The 20,209-nt window shown below is 38.4% G+C and overlaps 1 protein-coding gene across 1 annotated transcript in view; it reads left to right on the forward strand.

Annotated features, from left to right (window-relative positions):
- AGBL4 (AGBL carboxypeptidase 4) overlaps positions 1 to 20,209 on the forward strand; it is a 988,954-nt gene that overhangs the window by 237,538 nt on the left and 731,207 nt on the right. Inside the window, exon 4 of the mRNA XM_072867873.1 lies at positions 8,814 to 8,908. Coding sequence (XP_072723974.1) covers positions 8,814 to 8,908 — 95 coding nt within the window. The remainder of the gene's footprint in view (positions 1 to 8,813; positions 8,909 to 20,209) is intronic.

A 20,209-nucleotide genomic window follows, 5' to 3' on the forward strand; every position in this document is an offset into this window, starting at 1 on the left:
AAGGTAGTGAAAATTGAAAATACAAGAAATAGTGCTGAAGTGCTGTAGAAATCATAAGCAGTTTTTTCAAATCAATACCACAAGCTACTGGTTGTCAATGTTAAGATTCCAATGTACACTAACATATCGATTACATTTTCTTATAGAAATTGGTGAATTGTGTGAATGTTGCAGTATTGCAAAAGGATTCAGCTAGAAAGAGCAGAAAAAATGTATTTTAACTCTGCAGTAAAAATAGACGGGATTATTAATTTTGCAAAAGAAAACAAGAGGGTACATGCTATAACAATATCCCTTAGTTTCATGAAATTGATAACATATAGTTTATAATTTCCCACAAAAACCTTTTTTCGGGTGGTTTTTTTTATCAGCACTGCAGCTACTCCGGTAAGGATCTAATTCCAATTCTGTCTAAATATAAGGCAACTACACAATATGGGGAAGTGTTTATTCCATTACTATTCAGAACCATGCATGGAAGAACATAGAAGGTTCAAAGGTTTCATTGTAATAGCAACCAAAACGCTTGAATTAAAAAGAAGAGAAAACCAAGGACCTCCGTGAATAACCTGGACACAAAGCCCATCTGTGCTTAGTTACTGGTGAAGTAAATAGAGAGGTTTTATACGTTTGCAATGCTATGATCCCAGTAACATAACCAAGACCGCTGGCAGCAATAACTAGTGGTTGTACACATCAAAATGTCTTTGTTTTTGCAACCCATCAGAGAACACTGAGGCAAATATATCAGTGCTGGTTTTGAGCTCTCCCATATATCCTGTCTTTCTTTCTATGTGTTATCATCTTCTTCTTCCCCCCCACAGGTTTTTCCCTCAAGCTCCAGGCAAACAATAGCTTTTAACTGTGAAAAATTCCAGCTGCAAAAATCCAAAGTAAACAATTGCTGGAAAAGCTTCATCCAAATCTCTCCCTTAACAGGGCTTTCTTTATCTTCCTTTTACTTCTCACAAGGACCTACACTTGAAAAGGCTTTTTCATTCTCATCTTCCAGCCTGGGTATCAGATGGATTGCTGCCTTTGTGTTTGCATGCTATTTAAATTGTGATTATTACCTTCTGTGTTTTCAAGGGTCGAGCAAAATCATGATCCATACAAATATCACTGCCACTCTCTCATTGTTAGTGCCAGTCTCACCTACTGTCTTGCAGTATTTCTGGGAGAGTGTCAGTTTTCAGCACTCCACCTGTGTGCTTTAAGCTTAAGTAATTATGGCTGTACATCACTTTGGTATCCATCATAAATGTCTAATTTATTGGTAAGTGTATCTCTTGTTGGTAAGGGAGGCTTTGATTCTGGATCATAGGCTGACTGTTGCACTTTATGAAGGGCCTAGAAAAGTAGACTTTATAGAGAAGAAAGAACGGGTGAGCAGAACGCTCCCACATGAACTTGGTCAGTGCTTGCCACTTCATTCTCTGGTCTGCAGTGGCACACCTTATGCCAGTGCTCATAAAAATGGGCTTTGTTTTTACAATGTTTCCCTATAACCATGATGCGGTAACTTTTCCTGGCCCTCTTCCCTTTTTCCAGATTGATCTCATTGTTTTGAAGCCTCCTGTGGGCCCTATACTATGAACGGGATTTGGGCCAGAAAACATTTAGTTGATAGCATTATCTTTTTGAACCACTAAGAATGTGTAATTATTCTTACTATTTTAAATCCTACCGAACTTTGCAGCATTTCTTCTCACTGGCTAAATAATTTCTATTAGGAAAAGGAAAACCTAAGTCTTTTCAGCTGCTTCCTCTTGAGGGATGTAAGATATCAGCAAATTTTGCTAACACGTTCCAGAACAGCCAGCTGTTACTATCCACCTGCAGCCATAATATTGATTGAAAAGAATATAGAACCTAAACATGGATAGCTTCTGTAATTATGTAGAAAGAGTTTAATACATGACTCTACTTCAAATGTCATCTGGCAATGGCTGTAACATGGCATGGAATATATTAGGAAATAATTTAGCTAGTTGAGAAAGTCTCTGTGAAAGACCATGCACTGTTTCCTTGTTTTATATTTCAACGGATACTTGAAAATATTACCCATGCATACGGAGAAAGTCAATGGCAAGACCAACAGGGCTCAGACATCCTGTTACATATCAAATAAATAGTTGCTGATACATTCCTGTAGCTCTGCAATTTCCTAGCAAGGTAACTAGAAGTGGCTCTTTTGCCAAAGACTGCATATACATGAAAAGGTAGGAAACAGAAAAAAAAGTTCCTTTTTGTCCAGATCTGATTAAATAAAGATGCCTTTTTTTGCAAATACTTTAACCTTTTGCTACCAAGAATGGAAAAAGTTTGGCAAGAAGCTTTAAGCTTCAAACCGCCTTAAATACCTCTGTAGCCTGGTTATAAGCCCCGTCAGGACCCTTACTGTTTTCTTTTTGATGACTCAACACAATACAACGTAAGCCTTGTGACAGATTTGCAATTCTATTGGAGAATTTGGCCCGAGAGAGCAAGGAAAGTGAGTCGGTGTAATTACACCACTGCTGACTTTCTAAATGGACATTTCTGAGTTTTCAGTTGAAAGTTTCAGATTATTGATGTTCAGATGAAAAGTAAAAACTTTAACAGAAAGTTGACTTCTGTTGGCAGGGGAGGGTGTTCAATAACACATTTGCCATTTTTCCAAGAAAGGTTGAATGGGAAAACTTGGAGTAACTCTTGCCCTCACAATGTTTAAGTCCAACAGCTCCTGCACAGAAGCCAGATTAGCGGTCAGTCCCCGGCATGATGCGAAACAGGGAATAGCAGTTCCTCTGTAGATCCCTCTGAAAGCTTTCTGCTTGGAGGTGGCCTTCTCCACAGTATCCCCCTGCCCTAGACCTCAGTGAGAGAACGCTGATGTTGACAGTGAAATTCCAAATGGGAAACACTGCCTTACACAGGTTTTACCTCTCCTGTGGGTCTGTGCTTAAGGGTATTAGTTTGGAAGCAAAGAAGGAACTGCCAGAAAGGACAGATAACCAGGGCAAATACCTAAATCGGTAATTACTTGAAAAAGTGGGTTTTTGTCATTAAGATACAGTTATGCCCCATTAACTGAAGCACACTAATACAGCTTCTGGGTGCTGGGCTATCACGAACACCAAGAATATCTCAAATACACAGACAAATACCACGATAAACGCCAAGCTCATTTTATAGTTAGCATAGCAGTATATCAGAGGTCTTACTGTATTAAAATCCTTCAAGTCTTATTTTGTTGCTCTTTGTATCGTCCCAGACTTTAGCATGTCTCTCTTTTAAGTGACTAAATGAAGAGCCCTACCAAGGGGAAAAATCCTATAATTCACAGCCTGTAGACCATTTTCTGCACCGCTTTCCTACGGCTTCGTTACCTTGTGAGGACTTGACAATTTCCAGTTAACAAGACACAGGTGCACCTGATTAGCGAGTCTGGTGGAGCTCTGGCTGGTCCCTGACATCCTCCCGCGGTAGGGGAGTAGTTCTTTTCCCCTCCTGAGCATCAGCAGGTTTTGCAAACTCCTTAGCTGAAAAAAAAAAAAAAAAGCTCAATGCTATCAATATTAAAAACTTCTCCATTTGAAAGGACGTGTACAAAGGGAAAAAGAAAGTATGGGTTATTTTAAAATGTTAGCAGTAATGAATGATTTAAATTTTAAAAGGTCAGAAAAATGAGACTTGTAAGTTTTCATTGGGGATTTTGCACAGACCTGACTGTTATATTATTTGTTTTCTTTGGCATTGATAACAGTTGCAGGTGACACTTTTTTTCTCTCCATTTTGAAGTCCCTCCAGTATAATTTATTTTTGTACAGCTTTGTATAAGGTGCTTTGTCAGGAAAGATCCCAAAGACCTTCTGGCACAAATACAGAAATGCAGCACTTTTTTTGTGAGAAGGCAGCAATCCCACGTTGCCAGTTTCTCACATTCAGAAATGGTGACTCAAAATCTCGCAAGTCATGGGGTTGGCTTGAGAAGTTCATTTTTCTTATAAAAGAAAAGAAGGTTTGGTTTTCTTATAATGGAATGCAATTCTAAAGTAGATCTGCCCTTTAAAGGGATGAAAAGTTACATTTATAAAAGAAAGAGAAAGATTTAAAAAAAAAAGAAAGAAGGAAGGAAAGGATAACCAAGATTCTTGCCAAAGGCAAGAACCCAGCTCACAAAAAGCTGCAGGTTTCAGGAATTCACAAACCACTGTAATATCTAAAGAATCAGCAGGAGAGGAAATCAAGACATCAAGCAGTGAAAGTGAAGCAAAGCCCCATGGTATCCAGGGCCTTTGGATCTTTAATGCTCATTCAGAGCACAAGAGCTCAGACTTAATTTCAGCTGAAAGGTCTTAGTATTACTACTTAGTGCCCAGTTCTCTTATTTTGGCTGGTTAAATGATGAAATTGTTCCTTCCTGACTTCAAACAATTGGTTCCCAGGTACTTTGGCAGCTCATAGTGAAGTTTGTATCATACTTGTAGCATGCAGCATTGTCCACTGAACTGACATGATTATGCTATTACTATTAAATATATTATATAATTGTTAATATTTAATATGTATATGTTACATCAATATTAAGAATGCCTGACACTTCCTACTGCAAACCCTATTTTCAGTTAGTTATAACTTCTCATACTTGTAATGATTTGACACAAAATTTTCTGTGCCAGGTGTCTGCCTCAGGCAGAATTTTGTGGTGTTCTTCGTTTGTTTTTTTTTTTTTTTTTCTTTTAATGTCAGCCAAAGCAGCTCAGCTATTCCTGAGAAGCTGGCTAGGGAAAACCATGCAAAATAAACCTGGCAGTCTTTTTGAAGGCACCTAGTGTGTCCTTATCCTGGGGGAAAGCACTTAACCTTTGGCAAAGGTGTGACTTTTCTTTTGGATATCTGCTTCAGTTGGCCGGTTCAGATGGAAAACCTGCAAGAACGTGGGTGAACAATGAATGTTTAAGATATCACAGTTCACCCTGTGCTCACACAGACCTGTTGGAATACGATATTCAGTATGACCATCCAAGCTCAATGCCTTCAGCTCCAATCCAAAAGCACCCTCATGTGTGCTTGCCCCCCCCCAAACTAGCAGCTCCTTCCAGCCCCTGTCAGGGAACTGCAAACTTCTGGTAATAAGACAAAATGTGTGACACATTTCAGCCGTCTTTTCCCCTCGTGTTCAAAAGTTCATCTTTATCTTCCTCATGCTAAAAACACTGAGCATCCCTTAACACCTGATTATGTTTTTAATTCCTGAAATATGTTTGCAAAGGACTATTGGGAAAAGCAGATGTAATCAGTAAATTTTAAGGCTAAAGGCAGGACCAAGCCTTTCCTCACTTTTCTCTTAATGGTTTTAGCAGCAAGATACCTCCAAATGAAAACTCACTGCACACATTATGGAAAGAGGACATCTTCCTTCTTCTCTCAGTGGGCAGAACACACCTGCCTTGGCGCATGTTCCCCAACGTCTGTCTCAGAGCTGGCAGTCCATGCACAGAGTCTGGGACTGCAGCAGTTGTCTTCCCTCGTGCTGTGAAGCCACAATGCATCCTGATGCATCCCCCCAAATAGTATGGCTTTACATGGTGGTGTCCAGAGGGGCTTTTCTGCACCATGCCTCTTCCACCTACCCAGAAGATGCAGATCAGTTTGTCAGAATAATGCAGTAGATGATTGAAAATGTGTCATAACTGAAGAGAAATCACACAATTATCATTTCTGGTACAGCATCAGTTTGAATATTGCTTCTTTTAGTAGTATTCATACCCTCCAAAATGAATACAAGTACTTTTATTGTAAAGATTTCTGCCATTTTTCTCTGGATTGATGCTCTGGAGACCAGAGCAATTTCTAGGGAATTTGTAAGTACATTTCATCTAGTTTTGTTTTCTTAACTTGACACTTCTTTAAAAAAAAATTGCTAGGTTTTTTTCTTTTTTGACTATCTAAATTATATTGCTCATTAAATGCCACCCATTAAACGTCTCTATAATTCATAAAACCATACAGAATAGTGATAATTTTCTTAGGAAAAAGTGTTTTAATGTGCAGAGTGTACATCTAGTCCTATTGCTCTTTACAGTTTATCACTGGTGTATTAAAGAATGTCAGTATAGACAAAAATTAGACTAAAAATTAGACTTGTTCAGCAAATGTTTGGTTGCTGTATCACAACCTTTTTACTATAGCATTCAGTTCAAAGATGTTTGCATACCTTATTGAGCAAGCTGCACATTTTTCCGGCTAAGGTGTGTGTACTGTAGTCATTACATTTTTGCACACTCCACTGACTGAGCTGCATGGACTACTTTAACTATCACCAGGAATAGTTGCCTGAGTTCAGCTGCTTGTTTGAGTGCTTCAGTTTGTGTATTTTATTACTTCAGTGGTGTATGTTGATAAAGTTCTGTTCTGTGCTGTTAAATTTTTGGTTCTGCCAATCCAACTATACACCATGCTGAGAACTGCATGCATTGCTAAGTGCTTACTTCGCGGTGAACATGAGTGGTTGAAATGTTATAATCTGCAGTGTTTTGTTAAATGAGCTGCATATTTTTGTTTTTATATACGTTGCTTACCCAGTTGTGTACATTTTTCCAACTCATTATACAAAATAAGCTTGATTGGAATAAGAACATTCTCTATCAGCTGTCTGCTCTGAGTCAGTATGTAACAAAATTAGCAACTTTCTCTTTCCAACAGTGGCATGATTGCATCCAAAGTTTAAGGCAATTGGTTTGGAGATCTTGTTTGTTTCATTCACTCCATGCAAACATCAAGATTAACAAACCAATTTGTTGCAACTTAATTTGTTTTCACAAATATGAACAGAGTTAAGTAACAGAGGAAAAACTCAGCATTCTAATACAGGAAAATGCTTCCATGTAAAGTATGGTATATATAGAGACCTAAATATCATTATCTAACTTAGAGCCACACATTGTAAACATAGGAAGATGGAAAATAACTAGAGACCTCCCAAGATGGATATTTCATCAGATAAGCAATATCCTAAATACTTAAAATGACAAATATAACATTTTGCAAATTAAGTGCATGCTTTCTTCAAGAGTTATAAAAATAAGCTCATCTCATGACCATTAGAAAATCTCAAAATGCTGCAATAGACAAAATACATGAAAACTCATGTACAGGGATATGTAGTTTGCTCATTAACCTTGGTACAAAATTGAATTAACATCTTTAAGAAAGTGTTTTTCTCAACTTGCTAGTTTTTTGAGTCAGTTCCAGCAAAACCTACAAGTTATTCTTAGATTTTGTTTGACTAATTTGCAGTTTGCATACGTAGCAGCTTGTGCTTCCATTTACAAAATCTTCAGCACTACCTCACCTCAAAAAAACTTTCTTAATTTTTCCTGAGTACAGAGATACTTAATTAGGGCTATATAGTTTACCTGGATTCCTACCTGCCCCACCTATAAAGGTAAATGTGCCTAGCTCCTGTTGTCAGTGTCCCACTGCTGATTGCTTTCACTTTAATGTTATAATTCACTGTTGTCTGAGCAGACTGCCTGGAAGGTCCACATTTGTTTTTACAAAATTTTACATATGAAAGCTTAATTGATCTTATTGCTGGAGTCAAAATTCTTTGATTTCAAACAGTGGCCATTTAATTCTCAGACTTCTCATGAACCATTATTTAAAACTGTAAACATTACAATAGTTTGTTCGAAAAACAAACATGTGAATACCTAGAGGCAAATATCATTTTTAGTGGTCTGTCTTCACTGATAGCTGTGGAAAAGAAATTTAAAGAGAGAGGTACAAATGGAATGTATTAGTATATCCTGGAACATTATATCAAAATTAATGTAGTCTTTATATTTTGTTTTTTCTGTGTACATTAATGTTGGGTATCAAAAGAGTACGAGAAGCCAGGTACACTGGATTTAACATCTGAAAAGTAAATGTACTACATGAGATGAGCTAGATCCAACCTGGACTTTCTTAACAGAAACAGAATAAGTAATTTTGCATAAAATGACTTACAGCAGACAGATGGTAAGGAAGAAGGTTTTGTGTCTGTTTTCTCTTTTCTTCCCCCAGCATGAATTTACTTTCAGTATCAGTCCATTACCAGTAAAGATCTAGATTTTGCTCTTCCTTTGAACTGTTAAATATCAGCTACAGTTTTCCCAAAGTTATTAGCGTAAACTAAGATGAGAGCTGGACTCTTCTCTTCTTCTCTATCATATTCAGACGAATGATGGCTATGTGCAATTTCTACTGTGTAGGTATCTTGTACAATTTTTGCAGAGGAAGATTCTTCCTTTTGCCAAGGGAAGTGAAGAGAAATATTCCTTTCTTTGGGGAAAGAAAATCAGAAATCTTTATTTTTTCCTGCTGCTGTGTGAGGCCTAAGCAGGTAGAAAGAAGCAACTAAGACGCTTTAAGAGATGAAGCAGCTGGAAGGTTTTCATGAGGACTACTGCCCTGTCTCCCAGCTTTCCACCAACTTCTCTAACACCAGCTGCAGCAAACTGGACTTGCTTTTCTGTTTTAAGATCTGAGTAACCTGTTTCTTTGTATGGCTAGGATACCTACTGAAAAATCAGCATACTAAATTCAAAACATACATTCCATGTATATCACTGCAGTGTAAAACAACATGGACTACTAAAATACTGGGAACAGACAGTGTATCCTGAGATCTATGGAGAGTAACAATAATTCATAAGATACACATCTATACCATATATTTTCTGTGTATATTTTTGTGCAGCTGGTATATGCAATACACATATAAACTCTTTCATAATTTATATCTGATCTCTTCTTTTTTTTTTTTCTTTTTTTTTCCCCAGAGAGTAATTTTCAATGTCGTCAACTTCAGTAAAACAAAAAGCCTCTACAGAGATGGGATGGCTCCAATGGTGAAATCCACAAGCAGACCAAAATGGTAAGTTACCCTTTCAAAGACTTGATAATGACATAAAAGTGTTTTACTTGGCACTTTCTTGTAGTGAAGACCTTATGGCTCAGGTGCACCTTTTGATAAGAGTAGAAGAGAACTTTGATGCAAAAGCAGTGTTGTGAGGACAGGTTCTCTTTGGAGCAGATGGACAGTATGAACTCTGGAGGCCCCTTCCAGCCTTGCTGTGATGGTATGTTGTAGTGCCTTGTTTCAAGTAGCATGACTGAAGCGATGTCCATTCAAGCAAACTGAACAGTCAGGGCTTGGGCCAAATGATTTTTCAGTGAAATCCTCACCGTCCAACTGTTAGGACAGTCCCTGACCCAGTTTTGGCCTGTGTCAGCTAGCAGTCTCCCAAACAAAGCCTGCAAACTGTATGGGAGATGGACTGGGCCTGGACTGGTTCCAAAAGGCTGTTTGGATTTCTTTTCCCTGTTTTGGGGAGGTCAGATTTAAGTGGAAGAAAGTGAGCTCTGCCATGTGAGTTGACCTCATGTGAATGAGTAGTCTCTGGTCTGTTTTATCTAAGACACAAGAAGGCCAAACAACTTTGTCATAAGCTACCCAATAGATACAACACAGAAAGGTATGCCCATATGAAACACATGAATACCCATATAGATGGTACATTTTCTGAAAGCAAATGTAATGAAATGTCTACTGTGAATAATCATATGTAAATCTAATGAGTCCTAATGCATGCAAGACTCCCAAGAATTATGTGGTTTGCCTTTAGCTAGGAAATTTGTTTGAATATGGATAGTGAGGTTAGGTGTGTACAGTAATGTATTCTTGTAAGCCTTTACAACTGTTTCTTTTTATTGGTTAATTAATAATACATTTGATCAATCTGCACATTATATAAGCCTTATAAATATACCTTTCTTAAATACTTCAACTATCACAAAATTTCCACCTGCAAGCTGTTAACTTTTGGTGGTCATAGGATCATTGTTATTGTATGGCTTCCTCTTCATATGACCAACAGAATGGCTATTTGTCTTTTTATCTAGATGGTAAGGTCATATGGACAGAAGAGCTGTCTCGCAATACAGTTAGTGGATGGAGTCAATTCCAGCTCAATAGGAGCATGTAATAACATTGAAAATTAATTAAAAAAATCCATTGTGTTTAGTGTTTTTGTAGCAAAAGTCATGTTAATTGTGTTTACTATTTAACTTCAGAAAAATCTTTTGGGGCTTTTCAGGGCCACGTTTGCCAAGCATGCTTTAATCATCTTTCAAAACCTTTTCCTTCTCTCACTGGGGTCTGGTATTTGTAGCTAAGTATATTGTGTGTTAAGTTTATCTATAAATCAGATATTGCTTTCATACAAATTTTATGCCTTACTTTGGTTTCAAATTAAAGTGTAAATCTTACAAAACAATGCAAAATGGGCTTTTTCTAGAACATATAGGCTCCTTCACTATCTTTAAAACAGATTCTCTTCCATTTCCCCAGAGATCTATTTATTTTTGTGTTTTATATTTTTAGGGGATGTATTTTGCTCCCGTGAAAGTGAGGAATGAATAGCATTGCCTGGAGCCAGGCACAGTGTAGGCAGCAGGTGCTGAGCAGCTTCTTTGTACAGGGCTACTACCATACTGTAAACCTTTTTCAGAGATTCTAGCTGTAGTTTTTTTCTTTAAAAAGATCATTATTCTATTAAGGTTTTTTTTTTTCCCCCTAATAGTCTGTGTATGAAAACATCTTGCTGTACATTGAAGGTGCACATTAATTCATAGTGTTATCAGGGACCTTAGTAATATTGGGGTCTACTCAGTATAATTTTCTGTCTTGATGTTAATAGGAGTTACGCATGTGTTTTCCAAGTGGGAAAACACATACGTTATTTTTGGATATATGCCTTCCATTAGAGCTGTCTTCCATTTGGATTATGCCTTTTACAATTACCTCTGTATCTGTTTCCATGGCATTGTAGTGAAACCTGTAAACAAAATTTTCTCTTTTTCTGTTTGCTGAAATAGGATTTACTAGTACTTGCACTTGCTAATGCAGCATACAGGTAGTTGCAGTCCTTGAACATGAACAGGGCAATATCCAGCTGCATCGATTTGATCCTGTTTGATGCTTTGTATATATTAGTCTAGTGAGCAATACCAAATCATTCAATGCTGCAAAAGTGCTGAGGTTTACATGAGGGTACTCAGGATTCAGAATTGTGGAAGGAGACTATTGGAACTCTCTGCCTTATATTAAGTCAGCATAACAGGCTAGTGGATATAATGTAATTAAATTAGAAAATTATATATTAATTACAAAAAGTTGAAGAAACACAAAAGGTCTTAAAATGAAGTTAAAAGGAAGATTACCAGAAACCAAGGTCTGCAAATATTCCGTAGCTGAGCTCAGTCCTTCATCTCTGAACTCTTCTGTACTAAATATTTGAGGAACTCATCATTTTCCTGCGTGCCTGCCTTTGCCACACTGTGCCTGTGCCTTCAATATCTGGTCCATACTGAAATTCTCCCAACTTCCTCTGGCCACACTGTCAGAAGCAATGCTGTGTCACACATAACTATTCCACTCCCTTTTTTATACAATCAGGTTTGAGTTTTAGGGCGATAAAGTGTCAATTTTCCTTTTTGCATTTGAGAGATGTAGGTACATTACTGCTCTTAATAACAGATATTCAAGCCCGAGTTATGCCCTTTTGATTTAAATGAGAAAGTTCCCACTGTATTCAGGATAGAATCTGACCATATTGCTCGCAAAATCCTGCATATCAAAAGTAGATTGGCCTCCAGAGACGGTGAATTTTAATGTTTGTTTTGAATGTGGTTACGCGAACATGGCTCCAAGCTTTGCAACATTTTGTGAGTTTGATTCTTGACTCTGGAACAAATCACTGCCAAGTGCTCTTGAAGTAGAGAGACTGTCAAACACAGATCAACGTTTTTGACCTGTATTCTCTTGCCCTGTGGGGTAAGATCTTTAAATGCAGTCAGCATCAAGGTTCAGCTCGGTGTTACTGATGTAAATGAAGTATATCACTGTCATCAAAGCACTCTATGTGGACACAGATGTTCTGGTGTTGACATATTCTTCTCTTTTGAAGTAAGGCCAAACATTTACAGTAATGAGCTACTTAAAAAGAAGAAGCAGTATGCTGAAGGATAAGGAAAAAACAGATTTTATGCTAAAGAAAAAGATTATTTTTTAAAAAGAAAAAACAGAATAATAAATTCTGATTAAAATGATATCTATTTTCCCCATACACAGTAATGGATTTACTGAATATTCTTTCCCAGAGGGATAGAGCAAAATAAAAAAGAACTAAGTAGGTTAAGTTCTGAGTCCCTCAACCCTTTTTTCTGCATTTTTTGTGGACACGCTATGTTGACACTAAATAGTATGGGGCTGTGTCAGTTGCATCAGTCAAATTTCACTGCAATGAATCACAGCTCATATGTAGAAATGCAGCATTGTGTCACACCAAGTTACATCAGTTGCACTTCATAGCAAATGGGACAAGATGAAACTCTAGATTTTATTTCAAGCCAGTGGAATGTGCTGCGTCTGCTCACTTAGCATTTTTGCTTAAAATTAGCTGGTTCTTCAGAAGTATTACACCAAGATTTTAAAGAATTGGTGTTTTTTCTCAATAATGACTAGTACACTATAATAGAGACCTGTTCTGTTTTGACTGGGTCTTTTTTCTTTGTCTCATTTGTGGAGGTAAAGAATTTGAGGAGAGATGGATTTGAGGAAATTAAATTTTTGCTATGCTGATGCAGTTTCTACTGTAATCTTTTTCTTTGCTACTTCATTTAAGGGCAACCTAATTTTGTTGCAGTTTCTTAATCATAATTTCACACTAAAAGCTCTGTCCTTGGAAGGTATTCATAAAGCCTTCCATGTGGGCTGTTGTGGTTTAACCCCAGCTGGCAACTAAGCCCCACACAGCCGCTCGCTCACTCCCCCCGGGGTGGGATGAGGGAGACAATCAGAAGAGTAAAAGTGAGAAAACTCATGGGTTGAGATACAGACAGTTTCATAGGTAAAGCAAAAGCCATGTGCACAAGCAAAGCAAAACAAGGAATTCATTCACCACTTCCCATGGGTGTTCAGCCATCTCCAGGCAAGCAGGGCTCCATCACGCGTAACCGTTACTTGGGAAGACAAACGCCATCACTCCAAATGTCCCCTCTTTCTTTCTCCTTCCCCCAGCTCTATATGGTGAATATGACGCCATATGGTATGGGATATCCCTTTGGTCAGCTGGGGTCAGCTGTCCCGGCCGTGTCCCCTCCCAATTCTTGTGCCCCCCCAGCCTCCTCGCTGGTGGGGTGGGGTGAGGAGCAGAAAAGGCCTTGACGCTGTGTGAGCACTGCTCAGCAGCACCTAAAGCATCCCTGTGTTATCAACGCTGTTTCCAGCACAAATCCAAAACATAGCCCCATACGAGCTACTGTGAAGAAAATTAACTCTGTCCCAGCCAAAACCAGCACATGGGCGTAGCAGTGGAAGACCATTTAAGTACAAATACCATACTATTATTTTGATTGCACGAAGTTTTACAAGTTTCCCAAAGTGAAAGAGAAGAGTGAGTTGTTCGAGAGGCAGCAGATTTTCCAAATGATGAAGTGAGCAAATATTCCCTTTGGGCAGAGAACAGCTATAACTCTTGATTATTCAGTGTGAGCATTGCCTCATTGGGGACATTAGTTTTTCAAATTGCGCTAATCTTTTAAAAGTAACAACTGGCCACTCATCACCTTAGGTATTTCAGCAAGATCATGTGCAAAACTCTAATTAGTATTTATAGAACAGCAGCTCCTCCCAGTAGAATAGTAGCGGTAGCTGGCAAATATCTGGTTGACACCTGTTAATTCTTCAGACATCCATTGTATTTTATTCTGCATTTCAAATGAGCAGAGAGCAGTAGGTGAAATCCCCATAATTAAGGGATAAAGGATAATAAATAACATGGTTCTTGAGTGGATGAACACAAGGTTAAAGGCTGTTCTGCAGTTGAGATACTGTATTTCAGGAATTGTTTGTTTTTAAGTAATAATGCTAGCTAAAATATTATGGAGCCTTCAGCATATGAGAGAGGATTTATGACTAGATTTACATGTGTTTTGTTTATAATGTTAGATTTCAAACTGCTTCTTGGCAAAACAGCTACTTTCTTCCCTGTCTTTTATCTCACTCAGCATTGATGGCTTTTAACTGGATAGCTGCCTTCCCCAGCAAGCACTCCACTACCTCTGTTGCTATAACATCTACTGTTAAATACTCACAACACATTGCTTCTGAAGCGGTTTTCTTTTCCAGTAAACCTGAGGGTACAGAAAAACTTCTAGGTAATTAATTCAAATTTGAATCTATATGTATCTTGGTAAATATTGTCATGATGAGGAATTTTGGTAGACATCGAGAAAAGCAATGCAAGTTTTATGAACAATACTCCCATATGTTCCATTCATCAGAAGGGGACAAGACTGAGAAAATCTGAATTTTGAGTAGCTAAAATGTGTTGATTCTTGCCAAGTTTCTTTAACATTTGTGTCTACAATGCAGTGTTACAATCACTACCATGTCTACCAGGCTGCATTATACATTCAGAGACTTTCAGCAGCATTTTTAGTATGTATTTATATATCTTTAGCCATAAGATAAGCTGTTTGTGAAATGAGCTGTCATTTGTGGTGAAACAGTTTGAGAATAAAGCACTATATATATATATAGCTTGCTAATCTGAAAGACTAGAATTGCTTACTATAAAATATATAGCACACTAGGGTTAGTGATAACATCACCTGAATTTAGGTAAAGAAGATGAACGAGCTGTTATCATTACCCGATTCCTTTCTTGGCCTATTGTACAACTTTGGCTACTCTCCGGAGTTTGTTCCCTTGCCAGTTTTATAATGTAACGTGTGCTTGTTCTTGCTTTCCTGAGGGATCTGGTGAGAATGCTTTTGGAGGAGCAGAAATATTTCCCACGGCACAGGTGTGTGTTGATGCAGTCTTTGCCAGGGGCAGATCTGGCTCCTCAGAGCTGCTCCCTCCCTTGTGCTAGTACAGCTCTGCGTAGGACCACCAGACTGGGAGCTGGCCTAGGTTAAAAGTAAACTTTCAAGGAAGAGAAAGAGGATTTAGTCTTGGTCTGGTTCATCACATAGATCCAAAACAAGTTGTATGGGTCCAACTGGAGGAGCAGTGAGGGAAGTGGGAATAAGTGGCTGGAGCAGGGGCGAGGGAATGAGGATAACAGCTGCTAGGAGAATGCCTAGAGAATTGCCTGTGGAAACACAGCCTCCATTTCAATAACTTGTAGCATTTTATTTGGAGAAAATAGGGAAAAAGACATTGCAGTATTGACCTTTTAAAATCCCACATTGAGTGATAAGCAGGACTAGTTTTGTCTTGGTCTTACTGTAGCTCTTTGGAAGAAAATAAGATGTTTTTAGACAGTTTTGAGGTTGGCGTGTATATGAAAGTAAAATAACTGCCTCTGAAGTCAGTCCCTGGGTAAATTAATGTTTGTGTGAATCTTGTGAAATAACAAAAGAAACAGACCTAACCACTCTACAAACCCATTAAAAAATGCATTCTCTTCCCCTTTCCCAGTCCAGCAAAGGTATTTATTCCTGGGAATATAGAGTAGGTGACACATCACTCTTATCAGCAACAGCTTTTGTGGAAATAGAGGAGAGGCTATATTCTGCTGACACAAAGTATGAATCGGATCCCAAAACTAATGTGTTTATTGTGCAAACTAAATGGGATTAGTTTGTGGCAAGAAAGAAGGATAAATTTTATTGACTATTGATACTTTACTGGAAATTTAAGATGCATGGAATTATATTGGGGAAAACTAATAAGAAGGAAATTAAATTAATATAAAAGAAGGCACATGAATTTTAGGATTCAAAGAGAAAATAATGAAGAAGCTCTAAAGGACTGCTAAGCCATCATTTAAAAACCCTAACTATTTTATATGTATGTATGTGTTTCCTCATCATTTATCTGACTGATCTCCTGTAAATCAATTTATTTAGATTACAGCAGAGTCAAAAGGCCCCAGCCAGGATCAAGACTCATTGTGCTTAGTGCTGTGGAAACATATAAACAGACAAAGTCCTTTTCCAAAGTTGTGAAAATTTTATGATTGATTTCAGTAAGAGTGAAGTTAGGCCAATACTGAGCACTTCTGAAAATTCCATCCTTAAAGATTTATTCCATGCAGTAACTGTTTAAAAAATGACAAACTGCTTACATAAGAGTCTAAATATTTGATGGTTATAGTATTTACATCTAAAACACCAGAGGCTATGTGCTTTAATACCTCAATCTGTTTCCCATATACTCTGTCAACATGAGTTCCCTGAATTGATTGAGGGCACTCTGTGATCCCTAAGGTTGTATTCATGAAAGGTTACCCTTGGTACTACTTTATTCATGAAAGGTTTGAAGCACATAGGAAACAAATGGGTCTATTCCTGCTAGGTGCATTTTTGTCATCTATAAATACTTAATTACTGGGGTGCTGATGAGAAATTCAAAATCTTAAAAAAGTGCAGTTGCCTGAAAATAGTTCCCCCATCACCAGTGCAAATCACAATGAAATTTGCAGCTGGGAGGTTTTCTGGCAGTTTAAAACAACTGAATTGTAGGGTTTTCCCACTACAGTCCATAGTATTGAGTTTAATGGCTGCAAAATACAACCAGAGCTGTGCATTGCATCCCATCATGAAACAGGTCATTCTCTTTTCTCAGGTGATGGGCATTTGGTGGAACTGATTGCATGAAAAGTGTTCACAGAACTGGGTCCCTAACTCTGGCAGGTTTAAAAAAAACTATATAAAATTGAGGCTTTTTCCCCCAAAATGGGTCTGTAAGTTAGATAAATATGGGCAGCACTGAACTCAAAGCAGAGTCAAACTACCAAGAGGACATTGCAGCTTTTCATTGCAATTTTGTACTTTGAACTAATGGAGCGAAGCAGAATGAAAATCACCTCTGTTAAGAATGGCATTTATCAGCCGTAAGTACTTAGTAGTAAGAACCCTACACAGACAAAGCTGAGTGTCACCAAGAAATGTACTTGAAAATCAGACTGTTAACACAAGACTACACAAATAAGAGCCAAAAACTGTAATCAGAAAATGCAACATCTCTTTAAGAATGTTTTAATGGTCTGAAGAGTGCTAGACAAGTTGAATTTAACAAGATGTAATAACCTATGACATGATATAATTGAGAATGCACCAGGAAGCAGCACAGTCAGGTTAAATTTTGGCTTTCCTTCACTTAGCCTTGCAACTTTAAAGATCTTTCAACATATGATTTTAAAAATACATAGTAGTGTTTAAATTTACATATGACATAAAAGCATAGGATATGCAATATATCAGAAATACAATTCCAAGTAAAGTTAGGGCTGAAATATCCAGCCTAATATTTTTAAATGTTTGTTTGAATCATTAACAACAACTTTTTCATTCATTTTCTGTGAAGAAACAATATTTAGTGCAGAGGAAAAGGTAATGGGAAACTATTCATTGTGAAGTTCTGATAAAAGTGAGACAGTTACCAGGCACCTGCCTTATATTTGAAGTGCCATGGTAAAAGCCAAAGCAATGAGTTCAATTTCTCTTTTAATAGAACGTAAAGTAGAAGACAAAAACATTTTGCTGTACTGTGGAAATTGAGAATCGTAGAGAAAATAAGCAGTAAATAAGTATGGCAGGTGATAATGCAGGAACAGAACATTAAAATAGTAGGTGTTGTATCTTGAACTTTGTCTCATGGGATTCGACAGTTGTATATAAACCCAAAGTACAAACCCCTAATTTTTATGCTGTGATTACTAGGGTTAAGTTATGAATTAACTTCTGTATGATATGTCACCAGTTTGAGAGAATTAAAATTTAGTGATAATAGAAATAGAGATAAGATCTTTCCTGCATCTCTAGATGCTGAGACAGTGGCTGAAATTTTTTTCAACTGCTTCAAGTAGGATTATTGAATTCTAGCTTGAAAGTGAAACTTCGTCTTCCTGCTTCACTATATTAAGCATCTCTGAGATTGAAAACCTAGCAAGAGCTCTCCTAGTGTGATTAGAAAGTATCCAATATTTTTTGGCAGCAAATACTAATTCCAATCTTTCTGTCTAGTACTGCTCAGGCAGCACAAGGATAACTGGCTGTCAGGCGCTTTGGGTAATGGAAAGGTGAGGCTCCAGGCTCTCAGTGGAAAGCTGGCAGCTTTCCTGACAGTTCCCTACCTCTGGAAAGTAAGAGTGGTGCTAGGAAGGGGAAGGGCTGTGCTGGGTGGTACAAGTTCTTGGCTGGAATATTATCTCTTTGACAAGTGTGAACCATTAGTATAGGTTTGAACAACACAGCACCTTCATTACTGCTCTCAGATGTTCAGGTTTCTCTGTACATGTCCCCTCTACCGCTTAGCAGATCTGTTGGTGGAATTCAGGGCTGGTATTTTTCTGCCCGGGGTCTTGGGACATTGGGCAAGCAGGCTGGAGAGTCTCTCCAGTACCTGTAACGGAGTCCCCAGGTCTGGGACTTATCCACAGCATGGTTATGCAGACGGGATGCAGGTGAGCTGTGCAGCTGAAGTGCAGGTGTGCATCCTCAGGGCATTATATTTGCTACACGTGTGCAGGTAGTTAAAAAAAGATGCTTGTGTCTGTCCTGTTCCCACACAACAGATGGGAGGCTCTAAGGCAGGAGGTGAGTTCTGTTTGTACTGGCTGGTAAGGGTTTTTTTTTCTCAGCTCCCAAACCCTAATAGCACACAAACTATTTAACTGATTTTAACAGTGAGCTGTGTGTGGCAATTATTAAAAATAATGACAAAAAAAGCTATAAAATATGCACTTTAGCTGGACCGCTTCATTTGAAGTGAGGCACCCTGTGCCATGGCTTGGCTGTGGTGGAGCTGCCCTCCCCCCTCCCTGCAGGGGCCACCTTCCATTAGGTGCTGCTCACGTTCCCCCCCCTTGTGCTGCTCAGGCTCTGCCTTGCGCACTTTTGTGACTTTATTCCCTCATTTTTTCCTTCCTGTGCTTCTGCATGGCTACCCTCCTCAACACTTCCAAGCCTGGAGAGAAACTAGTGGGTGCTGGTGATGAGAGGGCTCAGGATTTGCTGGCGTGCCCTGTCCCTTTGGAGGTGCCTGCAGGTGTGTAAGCAAGTTGTGGGTGTTGCTCAGGTGCCATCTGCCTATAAACAGTGTGGCTGAGGGAATTGTGTCATGAGAAACACAGTAATGAAAAGAAAGTGTCCTATCAGCAGCTCAAGAATTAGATTTTTATTAGGGATTAGTTGCAAACTTATTAGGGAATTGCACTGGGTAGCTGGAGTCGCAGTGGAATGATTTCCAATGACAAAATCAGTAATTTCCAAAATGGGAATTGCTATCAAGATTGGGGAAGAAAATTGTGTTTGTGTTAGCTTTTTGTTTCAAGACTTTACTATTTTTCAGCCTTTTTCAGGTGCTGCTGTTGTAAAAAATACTGTATTCATTCTATGAAGAATTTTGTAAAATAATTTATTGGAAATGTGTGATACCCTTCAGCAAATCTATAGGAAAGGCCATTGCAGCTCAAGATAAAAAGAGGTTCAACTTAAAAGGATACATTCACCATAGAAAGAAATTGAGGAATATCCAAGTTGAAATAATTTACCATGCCTTTTAATATTTGATAAAATCCTCTCCTAATATTTTTCTCAGTGTAGTTAAAAAGCACCAGTACCTCATAGCTTTGAGACCAGCAGTGATATAATAATTTAGCTTTGATAAGGAAAAGAATTTTTCCCCATCTGCTACTCTACTGGATAGTTTAATGCTCTTATGGTTGCCTTTTAAATGTCATTCAGTCAATGAAGGGGTGTCACGCAGCATATGTATGTTTATGTGTAGTTTTTTATTAAATGTAATTCCCTGGGCTCTCCTGAGGGACTGCCGCTATCCTGGGGGTGCTGGTGGAAGGGATTGTGGTGCAAATCCTGCTTGGAAAGCGTTTGGCTCATTTGGGCTATGTGAACTTGCAGTATGACTCAGCAAGGGGAAAAGTGCGGCTGCAGGGGCAGTCAGAAAGGCTTTACCTTCAGGAGCAGCTTCTGTAGCTAAAAGCAAAGTAAGTCAAGGTAAGCAGGGCAGGAAACATTCAGATTCACTGGGTGTTAATCCCTGCAGGCAGAAGTATGATACTTGTTTTAAAAGGAGGAAAAAAGGGGAAATACTGTTTGTGCACCTGGTGAGGTGAAGGGGGAGTTGATTTAGGCAGGAGTC

The sequence above is a fragment of the Ciconia boyciana genome, chromosome 7 (genome assembly GCF_034638445.1).
Source record: "Ciconia boyciana chromosome 7, ASM3463844v1, whole genome shotgun sequence".
Classification (NCBI taxonomy): Eukaryota; Metazoa; Chordata; class Aves; order Ciconiiformes; family Ciconiidae; genus Ciconia; species Ciconia boyciana.